Source organism: Clupea harengus, chromosome 9 (genome assembly GCF_900700415.2).
Source record: "Clupea harengus chromosome 9, Ch_v2.0.2, whole genome shotgun sequence".
Taxonomy (NCBI): Eukaryota; Metazoa; Chordata; class Actinopteri; order Clupeiformes; family Clupeidae; genus Clupea; species Clupea harengus.
This window is the reverse complement of record NC_045160.1, coordinates 8,342,550-8,359,594: the sequence shown is the minus strand read 5'-3', so window position 1 is coordinate 8,359,594 and position 17,045 is coordinate 8,342,550. Positions and strand designations below refer to the sequence as shown.

General features: G+C 40.6%; 1 protein-coding gene across 1 annotated transcript in view; it reads right to left on the bottom strand.

The window, feature by feature from the left end:
- b3glcta (beta 3-glucosyltransferase a) overlaps positions 1 to 12,510 on the bottom strand; it is a 41,959-nt gene extending 29,449 nt beyond the window's left edge. Inside the window, exons 1-3 of the mRNA XM_031573252.2 lie at positions 12,203 to 12,510; positions 6,964 to 7,001; positions 3,882 to 3,921 (exon numbers count right to left, since the gene is read on the bottom strand). Of these exons, the coding sequence (XP_031429112.1) occupies positions 3,882 to 3,921; positions 6,964 to 7,001; positions 12,203 to 12,269 (145 nt within the window). The 5' untranslated portion in view covers positions 12,270 to 12,510. The remainder of the gene's footprint in view (positions 1 to 3,881; positions 3,922 to 6,963; positions 7,002 to 12,202) is intronic.
- Positions 12,511 to 17,045: the final 4,535 nt, after the last annotated feature.

Genomic DNA, 17,045 nt, shown 5'->3' with positions numbered 1-17,045 from the left:
CCACTGTGCCAGTGCAACTACTGACGGTCTACACTACATGTTAGCTGAGGAAGAGGTTAATATAGAGCTCCCTCTGTCTTCTACACAGACTGATACAGGCCATTCCCAGGTGAAGAAACAACACATTAATACTGTGAGTAACATTCAGCTTGAGTTGGAGCTCCTGGGGCTGTATGCAGACCAACGCAGTGGAAGGGTCAGTGCTGACAAGCCACCCTCTTCTGCACACCATCAACACAAACAAGACAGGACACCAATAGCTCATTTCCATCCATGTCAGGCAGCCCTCCCCAGCCCCAACTCCTGCTGTGTTTCATGGACACATGATTACCCCTCCTTCACCCCTCTGAGATCACCCCTCTCTCCCGAAAGCAGTTCATAGAGTTAGACAGAGGGACAGCGCAGGGAAAACAGAGCAGCAATGCCAAAGAGCTTTCCCAAAGTCAAGTCCCTGTCTTTAAAGAGGGCCTGCAAAAAATGCTCACAGAAGGCCCAGAGCAGCCCTCTCCGGGAACAAATTAATATGTACTCTAGCTCTCGGAGGGTGGCAGAAATGTAATGATTTCTCTCGAGCCCTTTAACACCCCCTTCATATTCATAAAGCTTGAACTGCCTCAGGCCCAGATCAGGTTAGGGTTGCAGTGTGTTTAACTTCACACCAGCATTTGAAAAAGTGAGTTTCATAAAATACCTTTCCTTGAAGAGAGAATAGTAAAGACTGATGAGGGGACGTAACAAAAAAGTGAATAAGGATGAAATGTGTTACTGGGGATTGGCAAAGATGGAGCAGAACTGACGGAATGGCTGATGATGGGATGGGAAACAATGAATTCATTCATTTAAAGACAAACCCTGCCATATGAAAGTAGAAGTAATGGAATTCCATCGAAGGAGATGTAATACATTATTATTATACATTAGTATTATTTCTTACCAAACTTGAACTTACCAATGAGGCTATCCCTCTGACACACTGAGGTAAAAGCTCCTAAAATGTTTAGGTCATGTGACTGTGTAGTACACTACATAGAAGTTCTCTTACTCTCATACTCATACTATACAGTATACTAGGCTGGGGAGTAGTGTGCACGGTGTATACTGGGCCAGTATGCTGTTTGTAGTTCACCACTTATGGCATTTGCATAAAAGTTGGGGATTCGCCAACTTAATTCTGCATGCTCGACCTGAATGAGAGTGAAGAGAAATAAGCTGAAATGGAAGCGTACCTTTATGGCTGATTTGTTTAAAATTGGGTAAATTGCTTTTATATGCCATTGTTAATGACCCTACAAAATTCTGTTCACACAAGCATGTAGTCGCTGCCGGATTTTGATTGGCCATAGGTAACAATTCTACAACATCTTTATAATAAGTTTTAATATAGCTTCCTCAAGTTTGAACCTTTACATCAGAGGCATGTATTGGCTGCTGAATTTTGATTGGCTGCTGGTGACCATTTTGTTAAGCAAGCAGAATGGAACTTTTTGGAAGAGAAATGCAAAAGCAGCCAAGAATAAGTCTAACAAAGTCTAACAAAACTTCAGCTTAAGCCGTTCTTGAGATATTCAAATTTGTCAGTGCCCCCTATGGACAAAATGCAGCATATGAAATGTTGAGAGGTTTGAACCTTTACATGACAAAATATTGGCTAGTGAAGCACTAGATTTTTGCACTGAACATTATTCACTAGGTGGCGCTACTCCACAAATGAGTCGTAATGAGCTAGGGTATTGCACCTCCTAGAGGCCAACTTGCCATAAAAATGTCATAATTCTTGACAAAAGGGTTGTCGAGCGATTTCCCAAAAAGTGCTTTGAGCCTACCCCACTTCAGGGGGCGCTAGCAGGGGGCGCTGTCTCCTGTTGTAGTAGTTTTCATTAAGAGCAACTGGGGATCTAATTTCAGTCAGGAAGGACAAATTTTTTTTACGAACGACGACGACGGCGACGATTAAGAGCAACTGTGTCAGCACAGTCTTAGGGACCCATTGTGTCTCTTAATTTGGTATTTAACCAGAGCCTGAAGCTGATGTGGTGGCAGGATAAACAATAGTAAGCCAAGGTGTTATTTATCTACGTGCTCTTAATCAGTCTTGGAATCAGACAGTACTGAGGCTTCTATAAATTCCGTCTCTATAAATGACTGTTACACACGTCAGTCATCTTACAGGCAAATATTGTTGTATGTTTCACCATTGTATTTGTTTTTACAAACATTAGCCTGCTCCTTTTGGTATGCTTTAAGGTGAGACGTGAAATGAAGAACATGTGCATTTGTCTTACATTAGATTTCTAACTAACAGTCTCCTTTCGAAACAAGATCACCAGTCATCTTGTGTCCACTGACTGACTGATAGCTTTGCAGAAGATTCCTCCTTAATGAAGGGCAGGCCAGCTCCATCAAGGGAAGAAAGAGTGAGCGTTCCCACATCCTCCCTGACTGCTCAGTGCTGTGTCTCCAGGTTTGGTATTCTAGTTCACACTGTAGTTTAGAAATAACTGCTTCCAATGCACTGCACATACCCAACTGCTAAGTGGATGAAAGCTCAATATTTTAGGCAGAAAATGCCTTAAAATGTCTACAAATCATTCAAAACAGATTAATGAGCATGATGAAATCTCCCTGTAGTTCTCTGACTCTGGCTGTCTCCCTGCAGTGACCAGATTCCTTCTTGCTCCCATTGTGTGTGCTGAGGCAGATTAGGGCTCTTTAAACCTGTGTCTGCTGATTCTACCACGACATGACCCAGTTAAAAAAGAAGTTTGATTTTCCCCTTTTGAATGTGTGTGAGTGTGTGTGTGTGCGTGCGTGCAGGTGTGTGTGTGTGTGTGCTCACAGTTTTGCAGTTTCCCTGCACCTACAGAAGAAGCACCCCGCATGTTAAGTAAGAAAATCTGGTCTACAAAACTCAAAGGGCTAAATAAAATATTGAGGGGGAGAACTGGTTATTAAAGCAACACTATGCAACTATTTGCCACTTTTTGAGGCATGTTTTTATAGGCAACTCTTTTTGGTGTCATCTTCAAATTCATCTTGTTGGTATATGGTCATTTGAAGGACAGATGTGATGTGATGGTATATGGTCATGTGAAGGACAGATGTGCGAAAATGTAATACTTGACCACTATATCGCCAAAAGACACAAGTTAGCATGTTAGCACGCATTCATCAGTGCCAACTGGTCTGTTGGTGGTGTAATGCTGCTTTAAGGACATGTACGCAAGTTTTAGATATTGTTTTCAAAGAGAGAATGTGAGTGAAGGTCTTTTTAGGTCATCAACAGCCTGTGAGTTTTAGGTTCAACAGGGGACATCCAGGCTGGGAATTCCAGCTCTTAGTAAATCTGTTGCATGCTGATTTAATTAGGATACTCCTAGCTAAGAAATCACTTTCAATCAGAGAGTGAGAGCCATTTAACAAATCCCTCTGACTGTTCTCTCCATTGTCTGGAGCAGAGTACAAGCAGAGTCAAATTTCTAAATCATCATCATACTCAATCATACTCATTTCAAAATCATTCACAGTGGCAACCAGACACTGACAAACATGGAGATGACTCTCTGTGTAATCCATTACACTTACATTATTGTTTTTTTTTTTCATAAAAAAAGAGTCATCACAGCTAAGAGTGTCTACAGAATGGTTATGGTTATTTTAGTAACAGTCGTGGTTTTATTTTCAGCAGCACAGTAAGACATTAAACAAATATTCATATGTGCACAAACCTTCAGACAGACACAGACACAGACACACTCTTACGATTGCCCAAATGAATTAGCAACGCCCTTTAAGATCGTTCAGTCATCATCTGCTGGTACAAGACATCAGTGCACGCAGGCATCAACTCTAGTATGACACAGATGCATTGTGTGGGGACTTACTGAGTTGATTGGTATCGATGGAGCTGTCAGCATCCTGGACCTGAAACAGAGGTAAAAAGGAACATTCAGGAACATATAAGTTGGCAATTGTGTCTCTCGTTAGTACCCTACTTTTTTTCAGTGACACAAATCAAATAAAAACCTGAAAGAGCTGCAACACGATTTCATTCACATCTTTTACTTCATACTTAAGACTTGCATTCTAATGCATTTCTGGAAGGCAGAATGAAAACCCTCCATAACGTTTGAACTCACAGCCGAATGCTTGATTCAGTATGGCATAAACCTCTCCTAATTAAGGAGTTCTCATAACCTCAAACCCGTTCTGCCTGCAGCTCTCAGCCTAGTTAAGGGCTGTGGAGGCACTGTGATAGTAGGAGCCCACAGAGACAACCCAGAAGTGAAGAGGAAAGTCCTCTTTCCACCTGCAGATGTACTGAACTCATTGCACATCTCTGGGAGAGGGAGAGTACAATGGTGCTGCACTGTGCAGTAAAAGAGAGACAAACTTCTGCACTGGTTTTGATTTATGACTACCTCTAGACTAACAATTACCCCATTCCTGAGCATACGCAGCCCTTGGAGGGTCCAGTTTAAACAAGCCTTAAATTCACACGCATTGGGATGTGGCACATCATTACAGCTCTCAGGGGATTCTCCTGAATCGACAGCTTTGGGTACGTGCATGGACAGCACCAACATTAGAACCATGTCTATTTAAAATGGGCGCAAGAGAAAAACCATCAGGCCTACCACTTCTTTCTCTCGTTCGCTTTCTAGCTCTTCACATATCTTCTTTTCTCTTTCACTTGGCTCTTTTGGTGCTTCCCCCATTCACCTGATTATCATATCTGATCCAAGGTGTGTGAGGCATGAATAATAAGAAGAAGCATAGAGCTAGCTGAGTGACACCAAGAATAATAGCAGAAGCCTTTTCATGCAGAGCTGCATGCGGTTTTTTGTTGTCAAGTTGTCTTTGCAATGAGGGGGAAATGTATGCATAAGACATGACACCACCAAATGAGAAGTATTTAATTCAGTGCCGGAGGTGGAGTGGAGGCAGTTCCTTAATTGGCTCTGGTAACGTAGTCAGGCCCCTGGCCCTCCACACTCTTCATTTGGAGTAATGCAAGATAAGATAAGGGGAGTAGGAAGCACATCTGATCTGTTACATCATCCATATTAAGAAGCCTCTACAGTCTTTCTCTCTGGAACTACAGGCACCAGAGCAGAGGTGAACAGACATGGACAGGGCTGCTGATAAAACACACAGGTTGTCCTTAGAGGCCCTGTAGATGACCACAACTGAACATTTAAAGCCAGTGCCTATCACAGCACAAGCTCAAGTCTGAGTGCTGAGATCCCCCAACTCAATCACTGCTGTTTTTCCACTGGAGGAGAAATGGCAAATAACAACTCTGCCACATCAAGGATATCAAGGTATGGTAAGGTATTCAATACCTTGTGTGCTTTTGGCGTTTAATGTAGTCTGTTGTAATGGTTTTGTGAGGCCACAAGGGGATGATGTGTGATTTTCTCAACAATGAACAGGGCAAGCATGGCCATTCAATTAGTTTCTTCCTTTCAAGAAAATATTTTGCAAAAATATAAATAATAATATATAATTCACTCATTTATAGTTCTCGTACGCGTCACCAAATTTGCTCTCTTACATCACTGTTGCCTGTCTGCAATAGAAAATGAAGAGAACACAGAACTTAACTTCACTTTTATGTACACTGGCCATTAGTGCTCTGACGGCAGGACAGAGGTGGTATACCACCAGCCAAGTCCACTGGGATAGGATATACATAAAGGATAAATATGTTTGAGCAAACCAGATTCATATGCTTGAACTCCATGTTGGTATCAAAGTATGTGCCCTTACCTGGCTTACCTTTCAGACCATCTTCTGTTTGTACATGTCCATGGTGAATCATCCAGTCATAAAAAAGTAAGTTATGGAGTTCCCCAAGGTTCAGTGCTTGGACCTCTGCTCTTCTCTTTGTACATGCTACCCTTAGGTACTGTAATAAGGAAGCATGGCATTAACTTCCACTGCTATGCTGATAATCTCCAACTATACCTATCAATGAAACCTGATGAAATTATTCAACTACATAAGTTAAAAGCTTGCCTAAAAGATGTCCAATCATGGATGACTAACAACTTCCTGCTCTTTAACACAGATTAAACTGAGGTCGTGATTGTAGGCCCTAAACATTTGAGATTGATACTATCCAGCCATCCACCCACACTCGATGTCATCTCACATCCAACACAAGCGTCAAAGATTTTGGTGTTATTATCGATCAAGACCTCTCATTTCGACACAACAGATCTGAAAATGATCGTTTTTCGTCTCCATCTAAGAAGCAAACACCCCTTCTATCTTTAAGACTTGACTACAAACAAGCTCAAGCGCATATCCATGTCAGTGTTGTGTGTCAGATTTCAAGCCAGCTTTAAAACTTTCATGCTATTGTTCAGGATCTGTATCCACTGTAGGCTAATTCACAGAAAATAATATGAAGAGTGGTCACTAATCCTTTATCTGAATTCTTGTGCAGCTCTTTCAATGGCAATTTAAAAAAAATCTTTAAAAAATGTATGCATGTGGATATGCCACAGCTTCCACTGAAAACAGTTAGCAGTAGAATCAACAGCATACCAAGCAAAGTGAGGGGGCCAGGGAGGAGACATTGAAATCCAAATGAAGAGTTACAGTCCCCTGTTGGAATGCAGCACCAGCAACATCAACCTGCCCAAGCTACAGTGTGTGGCTGTGTTCAGGACCTCACATGACCCTTCTTCCTGGCACCTGCTGCAGCCTCTGCTTTAGACTCCGGGAACCTTATGAAAAGATCTTAAACTGAAACCTACAACAGTAAAGTATATGGCGGGGGGGGGGGGGGGGGGTCAGATTCAGACTGACAAGCTCAACATCTTTACAAACAGGGCTCCTGTCAACCTTTTACAAATAATGGTAATTGCAATGATACCAACCCAATATAGTGTTACTTTAAAGCATATCCACTAACATTAGATGGTATAGTACAGCGAGCAGAGAGTTGAAGCCTACCTTTGAGCCCAGGTTCTCTGGTACAGCACTAAGAGGCACTGAAAAAGAATCCAAATGAGAATGGATTATCAGTCAGCAACACAATTCCTGCCAAGGGGGTTAACAAAATGGCAGAGCAGTGTCAATTAAATACCGCTTAATAGGTGAGTGAGTTAGTAGAAGATCTTAAAGATCCCAGGCTGCTTTCTGAAGAAATTTGGTGTTTAGAGTATGGTGGGGGTGGATGATATGGCTAAAAAACTATATCTATATGCTGAGGAGAAATGGCAATATACAATATAATATGATGAAATAAAAACCTTAATGAAGTATAATGTTCAAAAACATATGGTGAAATCTAGTAAGGGATAATAGACAGCAGCCTTCAAGCTGAAGAAAATAATACACATTCAAAGTGGTAATGCCTTGGTGAACCTCTGAATGTACTAAAAACTAAAAGAGATATGCAACATGTTGTTACTCAATGTACTTCAGTCAGTTCCACTATCAAAAACTGTCCAAAAAAAAGTTTAGGTGTTTCCAACACGAAACAATTCTGCATTTTAATGTATAATGAATGTATACATTTTTTTACTCATTTTGAAAATGGTTTGACTTAGCAGGCAAGCCCTGACGGTCCGCCGCTGGTGTCACCTGGTGAACGCGTTAAAATGTAAATCGGCAGTGGCAGGGTGTGCATTTGGATATCTAGGATGGGCCGTCTAATGAATAGATAATAGCCAAAACCTAGCCATCACAACTTTGCATCACAGTTCAGCTTGAAACTAAAATATTCTAAATTGGTGCAATCAAAAACTGTCAAACTATTCTACTTACTAACCAAAGCTTGAACAAAAACTAAAATTTTGTCTGAGACTAATCTGCTTTACACTGCCTGAACTAAATTTCATAGTTTAATTTCTTACTCAATGTGAGAGTTTTATTGCATTGATGATGTGAAGGTTTGCCGTCATTTTTACAACAGGGCTACTGTTTCCACTTTATTACCATCAATCTTGAAAGTTGCCGCAGTTCTCTTTCTGTTGCCCTCGCCCATGATTGTGCATAGTATTACCTGGTAGGGTGAACCGCAGTCAACCATATAAAACAAATTGGTAACAGTTTATTTGGTTAGTCTGCCCACAGATACAGAGTATTTGTAACATTTCAACAGTTATTTAGTTTAGATTCAACAATTTAGCCGTTTGTAGATGTTCAATAGATTATATAAAGATTATATGTGATAATTCATAAACATACCTACATATGAATCCTTTGAATGGCAAAAGTGAAACAGCTGAATTGCTGAATCTCAACTAATAAGTTGTTGAAAATATACAAAAACTTTGTAAACAGTCTGTAGGTGGACTATCCAAATAAAGTGTTACCCAACTTACGAATGTATTGAATGCACTGCCATCAAGGCTCCCTGGCCTTTTTGGCCGCCATAACAACCAAGTATCTTAGTGCATTTCTTAGGTTAAAAAAAATCGGTCATAAACCCGGCCTGCGTTGGGGCACCTTTAGCTGCAAACTGCAAAAATTCCACAATTTCTGTCACTGTCACATACACATTCATTTTCTTGCCATTGCATCAGATAAGAGCACTTCCACTGTGCATAAGAATAAATTAGCAAAACCCTAGTGCTAACAGTGACCCACAGATTGTGTGGTAGTGATGAAACACTGTCATTTGTCAGACCTACTGTCAATCATCTTTACATGAATTTGGAAGGATGCGCACAATTGATTCAAAAAGGCAACATTTATTTTGAATAGATATATTAAGCTCATTTGACTGTATGCTTGCTTGTTGATTACAAATTGTTGATTCATTTAGGCTGAATACTTTTTGGATAACCGGGTATGAGTGTTTATTGAACTTAGATTAGTATATCAGCTGTAAAAGTAGGCATTATAGATGTGGCACAGAAATGAACAGACATCATCTTTTATCCATTGGCAAAACCCATTTATGAAGCTCTAAAGAAAGCATTTGCAAGAGATTATTAGTCGATTGCTGTTGGTGGATATGAAGGGAGGGTTATGATTAGGGCCTTCCAATTTATCAAAGCTTGATTGCGAAAACTCCTTGCCTAAGCAATACAGTATGCCAAATGATCTGAAAACAAAAACTCCAAGTTTTGACTCCAAGACATGAACACTGGAGCAACACAGCAACAAGCCCATCCAAAACTACTGGATGTTCCTGCATCCTTCATCTGGAGCCAGAGTCTGTCAGAGCAGATTACAAAGCAGCATCTGGCTCCAAAAACCAACTTTCTGCACAAACAATTCCATTGAGGTGACATCAATGGTTTCAGAACAAAGTGTAGAGGGGCAAGAGTGACACCGGGATATGGTGAAACAGGAACTGCTACTCTAGTCTTACTTGATGTGAATGAAAACAAAACCCATGTCTTGTGATTATGTCTGTTGTTTGAACATGCACTTCAACTTAGGAGGTGGGATGGACAGCTCGCTGGCTCATGGTCATCTGTGTTAATGAATTTCTATTTTCATGTCTGAGGGTGTCTATAACCTTTATAATACCTAGATATATTTGTGATGTTTTAATGGTCAAATTTGCAATAGTGTTTTGGACAAATACACTCAAAGACATCGGTACCCATTATGATCATGTCCCCAACACCTGTGTGTTTAATTTCATGACATGAAAAATGTTCAAGTTGTTTACATGGACAGATAAAATCCCATAAGGTGTCCTTTTGGCTTAAATGGCTAGTGTAGAACTAATGCACTAGTATCTCATTCGTAATTTGTTAATATAGTAGAAAAGCTAGGAAAATGAAATGTTTTGGCAAGAAGGAATGCATTACAGAATGCTATTGTTGTCATAGCAGAGCTTGACAGTAACTTATTCCAATCTGATACATCCTGAAAAACACACTGTCCTCACACACATACCTATACATGACTTTCTATTGGTGTGCATAACTGTGTACTTCCTGTTGGGCGGTGTCAGATATAACCGATTCATTTTATCTTCTATGAGAGCAATGACCATACCAAATCTTGTGCATATCTGTGCAACATCCCGACCATTGCCTTTGTTCGCAGGCGCTATGGAGCTCCTTCAAAAACAACCTTAGCACCTCCAGTGCAGGATGCCGTCAATACCAAAACCCGCCTTTTCCTACCTCTTATAAGAAACTTATCATGATTAGCCATTTTGAGCACAGCAGCCTATAACAGACTGATCTTTTGTTTATATTGAAAAATATTCAGATTAGAGTGTTACCTGACCACCGTACACAGTTCCCTACCTCACAGTTAGAACACAGAGAGACCGCTGCTAGGGCTATGCTAAGTCTACCCCAACAATTCATCCGCTCAAATGTAACAATCACCGCTGGTTCACTTGCCAGTAATCACCCGTCTGGTTATATTGTTCTAGAAGATTTCAAAGTTTTGTTGTTATTCAACTACCCTTTCAAAATGCAGATCAGAGGATCTATCAGAAATCCATTTCATTAAAAGCCAGCACTGGGTTCTGTGTAGCAGAACTAGAGCACATAGGCTAACATGAATTAACTTTGGTCTCTTTAAAGTGGAAATAGAATTAAAGCTTTTAGAAAGTCTATTCTGAAGAGAGGTCATACAACAGTTGGGCCTGCAACAACAGGGACATGATGTGTCACTCACAAGACAAGTTCTATTGTGCTGATAATGAGGTATACAGTACGCCAGTGCACATGTCTTGACTCAGTCAGATCTTCATAGGAGCCAGCGTGGCTTCCCAGCGGCCCTCAGAGACAAATAAGAGAGAAGAAAGAGAAAAGCAACAAACTGCAGCATTTTCCCAGACCCAATTCAGGTGTCAGTGCAAAAATGAGGTCAGTGTCACCATCAATTAATTCTGATTTTCAGCGCTGCAAGGGCGTTCTCCTTACTTCTCCCCGAAATCGATTGTTCAAAGTTGAAATGGTGCAGAATGGCCAGAATATAATGGAAAAGAACGTATTTATTTTTCCCACTGAGCAGTTTTTAACTACCTCCTGCCCTTTCAAAGGTTGAGAACCACCAAAAGCAGGACTAATACTTTCTGTGACGGCACCTAACCAATGGAATGCTTCCTTTTAATAGCTTCTTTATTTATCTATTTATAACCCAAACAGGTTTTATTAGAGCCTACTGCAAACTACTATAAGTAAAACATTTCCATTGTTACTGTTTAAGTGCAATTTTACTTAGTTGTTTTAGCCCTGTTACGTCCATGTCAGCATCTTCTTAAGGTCTTGTCTTGTTTGTTTCTGTCCCTTCAGTCACAGAGATAAATCCCTATCAACCCTGTTCAAATGGCAATAAAGCATTGAGTCCTGAGTACATTTAAATCAACCAAACCAACATAACAATAACTGATCCCACCACACATCTGGAAAGGCAAGTTTAAAAAGTGTATTAAGAAGAAACATCTAAGTAGGCTAGATTACTCCCAGAGGATGCCGATATAGACATTGGAATAAGATTGGCATGGATAAGGCTGTTCAAGAATTTAGGAGCATAACCCTAAAAAGAGCAGTCACAGCCAGCAGACTGAAGTGACTGAGTAGTAGTTTTAGGGAAATATATGGGTGTAAAAACTGATATATAATCTAGTGCCAGGCCAATGCTTTCTATCGAAAGAACCTTAAAATTAATAGGAAAGCGTGCTGGTGCTCAACTCACACTCAGCCAGACTGCCGGGTAAGAATAAATAACAATGATCATCGTATAATGTAACAATTCAGAGATGATCAGATCCTCAGAGTCTGAGATGACAGACATATGGTGTTCTCCCCAGGCAATATACGGGGCTGGCTCTGGCAACTACTGATCAATGAGAACTTCACCTAGTCTCGCGTCCGTTCAATATAGCCGAAAATCGTACTTCTGCTCAGCTTCCTACAGGAACCACAACAGATTTTCTGAAACTTGTCCAACAAACGCACGGTCATGACAGCGAATGCTTCAACCTTTTGCGTTATCAAGTTTGCATGTTCTCATATCTAATTTCGCACATACTGTCAAATCGTTGATTTAAACCCCCTGCAATATAAGGCTGTTAGCTCATTTTAAGCTAATGTTAACGTTACCTTGCTAGTAGGCTACTGTAAATTGGTCTTTTCGAATGTCCACCTCGTCCCTTCCTTGCCAACACTGCATTAGCCTTAGCCTACATGAGTCGGAGCACTCATCTGCTGCACAAAAGGTGCGCCCAAACCACAGAACTTCAAGAAAGAATCATGTCAGTACTTACTCAGTGAAAAAAAAATGAAAAGGACAGCCCCCGTATGTGCGATATAATGAACCCTGGACATCTTCATATGAACATATGAAGCAGAAGATTAGAAAACACACACGCGTTTACAATCCCAGCAGCATCTGACTGACTCACTGACTGACTGACAGCGTTATGTGCTGAATGTTTTCACTTCACTATTTACTGCACAGTGGGCGAGAAAGCTGCCAACAAAGCAAGAAGTCAAGAGGCGGCTCATTTGCGCACTCTTGCGGTTCTTCTTCTTCTGCCAGTCGTATTATCCTCGATCAAAAAACTGCGTGGTGTCTTCGTGTTTTTAAGATTTCTAAGTTAATTTGAGTTACCATAACCGTTATATTTTAAAGGGATAATGAATAACTCTTCTTCTGACAATACACTTTCTGTCAATGAACCTATGCTCCAAATAATGTAAGCATTTAGTAGCCCAAAACATTTAGTTGTTCATTTTTCTTCCTATAGATCCCCAAAACTATAGGGCAATGCACTTGAACACCACAGTTTAAGTTAAGTCGGAGTTAAATAGCCTACGCAGATAAATAGACTCGAAAGTTATTGGTGATTGCAAGGGGGAATTCTCCCCAAAGACGCCTATAAACTAGTAATGGCTAGAAGCTTCATGACGCCTTGACGTTATCCAGCAGCCTGCGTACAACGAGAGAAGCAGGTGTACTTGGAGCAGACAAGAGTTAGCTTTGAGCACGGGCTGAGAATGTGTGGGTAGCTGTGGTATTTGACTGTGGTAGCTTAGTAAATGTATTCATGTCTTCCTTCCTGGAGTTGATATATCTAAACTCTGTGATTATGTTTCTGATTTTATTGTTAGTTTACTTTACTTAGTTTTCCAGGAAATTATTAAATTACCTCCAATATTACCAAGCAGCATATAAGAGAGCGGAACAATAATGGCATGGCACACGAGAAAGGTTTATGAATGAAAAGCTTATTACTACAATAAACGGTAAGCTTGTTAAAAGTATAAGTAAAACTGAATATAAGGTAAAAAAAAAATTGATAAGGTAAGGGGGAAGAAAAAGTGATAAATAAGTGTAAAGTGTAAATAACAATAAACATGTTGGATGCCAATTCAAGAAAGTACACTTTAATAACCAACTAACCTGATAAACCATGAAAGCATCAAATGTGAAGAAATTAAACCCAACCTGTTTGGGTGAATAAGATAAAGAGATGAGATGGGAAGAGATAGAGGGGAAATGAAGAGACAGAGAGAGAGAAAGAGACAGGAAGTATGAGTCAAGAGAAGAGTAAAAACGACAGTAAGAGAACAGACAAGATACTTAAAATGGCTGGTTAAATACTACAACCTCCATTCCTACAAATGTCCACAAACCAATCCAATAGTATTGTTCTGTGTTCTGTAAGACCATACCCTTTGGCTCAAGTAACCCTTTGCCCTCTGGTTTTATATATACATAACAAATTGACTTAAGTGAAAACTCTGTTCAAGTAATACAGACCGGTACTTCAGACTGCAATGAAACCATGATCAGACTGCTGCCCACATCACAAGGATCAATTAAAGACCAAACAGAACTATACTACATTCATATGTATTTGTGCATAACTTGGAAATCACATCAGGTTATCTCTGTGACAATGGGGAAGGTTGTAGCAAGCAACCAATAATTAGTTATTAAACTGTGGTCAGGCCATGCTGTGTGTAATAGCACTAAATGCAAGGGAGTTGCTGTAAATACAAACAACGGAAGTCTTTTGCTGTGAGAAGGTTATCCTCTGATAAGATACCATTTGGCCCTCTGGCCAAACTTTGGAGGTCTGGGAGTCCATTGTGTAGATTTAATCTTTTTCTGAGTTTTCTGCCTTCCACCAGGAAGTATGAAAATGACCACCAACATTTAGTTTCAGCCCTATACTGACTGGCCACAACAGTGCATTATTGAAACTAGCCAGGTTGGCCTTAAGCAGGGTTTTATTGACATCCAAGTATCCAATGGCAGTCCATCAACATGTATAAAGGGGTAAAAACTGTCAAAGGTAAACCAGTAATCAGAATCCAAAAGTCAGGCAATAGTGAAATCATCCAGAATGCACCACAAACAGGGCTCAGACTTATTGTCATCTCACACAATATGCTACACAACTCTTCAGGCCCTGGTTATTTTTAGAGCATACTATTGCAATGCAGATGACCCTTCACTGACTCCCTGTAGCTGCTAGAATTACATTTAAATCTCCTACTCTTGCCTATAAGACAGCCCCTGCACCGGCACCTGCCTATTTAAATTCTATCATTCAGGGATTCAGGCCTGGGATAATGATATGGGAAGACAGGTGAGTGGGTCATGACAAACTAGTAAGGCAGGAAAAGAGGTGGGAACAAAGACAGGAACACAAAAGCACATGGCTATTTAAATAAACACACAAGCAGACAGACTGAGGCAGAGCAATGATGCTTGATAATCTTTTAAAAGCAGTCCAAATCATAAGGTGATCACTGAGCTTTGACAAAATAACTAATCAGAACTGCAGTGGCTCCTCCAGCACAGAGTGGGATATAAAGGGATCAGTTCCAGCGAGTGAAAGATCAGGGCGGTTGCAGGTAGTTGAGGCCTCTGCAATATCAAAGTACTTGAGAGTATGATATGCCTTGGGTCCTCCGTGGTTGGGAAACTGGTTAGCGTTTTTGAAGATTTCATGACGAAGCCTGCAAACACAGCAAACACAGAGTGTTGTCTGGAGAACTTCTCTGACTGCAGAGAGAAGCCCACATTGTTTTACAGAAAAACAGGACTGTTCTGAGTGGACCCACCGTTTCCCAAGTTGGATTGGACAAAGGGGGCTCTTCATCTCCTTTTCAATGTCTACGTCACTGATGAATGGTGGGAGGAATCTCAGCTTACTTTGAGATTCGAACTGTGAATACGTCTGAAAAATAACAGCAGACAAAAAAAGAATAAATAAGAGGTATCATCACCCTGAGGCCACAATATTGCCAGCCTCAATGTTTAATACTTTGACTGTTACCTCATTTTGATCCTGCATGAGGGTGATGTCTGTAGTGCTGGTCTCTGTATCTAGAGTACAGTGACTGGGCATACTTAAGGGGTCTATCAGAATGTCATACGGCACGGCAGGGTGTTTCCAGGACGATGGAATATGTACACTCCAGACCTCTGGCTGCCCAAATGTTCCTGAGAGCAAAGGGCTGAGGTTAATCACTGTCTACTCAGCTGATTCAAAAGAGATATTACTTTTTTAAAAAGCTAACAGTAGTTTCTCAGGTGAGAGAAGCCTCATAGATTATTACACACCAACCTATGAACTCTCCGTAGACTGTCCATAGACGCACAGTGCAGTCGGTAGAGGAAGTGAGTAATATTAAACCATTATCCACAATCTGTAAGCTGTGATGTCAAAAATAATCAAGTCAAAATTTAGTTATAAATGAAACGAATAACACAAACATGCTGTATGCTTAGAAGGTGATATATTATATAATAAACGGTGCACTGTTCTTTGTAGAAGGCTCCAACAAACACAGTACCCTGTTATGCTACTGGTGTGTGCTCGCCAGTAGTTTTCCACTGAAACATGGGAAAAAGTCATGTTAATGCATCCAATCTTTTCACAAGGACTTAGTTTAGGTCTGGTGTCAAATTCATAAGCAGCAAACTTCACTTACTGTTTGGTTTCTTGTGTTCTGGCCGAATAGCATATGTCTTTATGTCATAGACATAAACATAGCCCACTTCATCTCCAGCATACAGCTTGCTGTCATCTTTGGTCACTGCCACTTTTGTAATCTGCAGTTTGAATTTAGACTAACATGCAAATCATTGATTAATATCAACTCTGCTCCATAATTGCAAGGGGAATGTGTAATGTGTTTGTGGAATTTTCACGTACTGCCTCAAACTTGGCAAAAACTCTCCCTTCGTCGAGGACATTCCAGAAAAACACATAGCCTGTCAAGAAATAAATGTAGGTATGGTGTTTTCTCATGACCTTTGTGACTGACAAACTGTGGAATGTGTACATGAGTAGAGGAAGCACCTTGGGGTCCAGAGGAAATAAGACAGGCTGCAGAGGGATAGTCGACGTGCAGGGTCCGAGTCCTCAAGAAGGCCAGGCATCTCACACTTCTATCCACACCTGAGAGTGAAGGCACTGGGCTAATCAATTTATCCCAAGATCTTTTATCTATGTTTAAATGTAAGGTTTTCTGTATAGCAGTTTTCATAGCAGTTGGTGTTATTTCCTACATCTTTAACACTTATCTGGAACAGTTTAGCATATATTCATCATATTTACTTTATTCTTGTGACAGTCTCAAAAATATAAACACTTTGAACTCTCACCTGTGTCTGTGTCAGCACCAGTTAGAGGACAGGGGAAACGGCTCTGGATGTGTCCTGATGCAAGACTCCAGACAATGATCTCCCCATCACAGCTACCAGTGGCCAGCAGAGATGGTGGACACTGAGCAATGCAAAGGATGTCATCTTTATGACCTCGGCTCTGTTAAGGAGACACTGAAGTCAGTCTACTTACATGGACAAATAATGTAAATGTTTTGCACACACAAGTGGGTTTATGTCTGTGAATGAGTGAATGATTGAGTTCATCTCACCAGATCATCCTGCCAGGATGGTTGAGGCTTCTGGATGTGGTGTGTGTCCTCTGGTGTATCCTAGAGGTGTGTTATTATCAACAACAACAACAACAACAACAACAACAAGTGTTTGGCTTAGCGCTCCAGACTTTATACAGGGCCCACTTAAACCATCTGAATTCTCAGATTTGCTGTGAAATCATTTTAAAGCAAAGAGATTGCGTAATG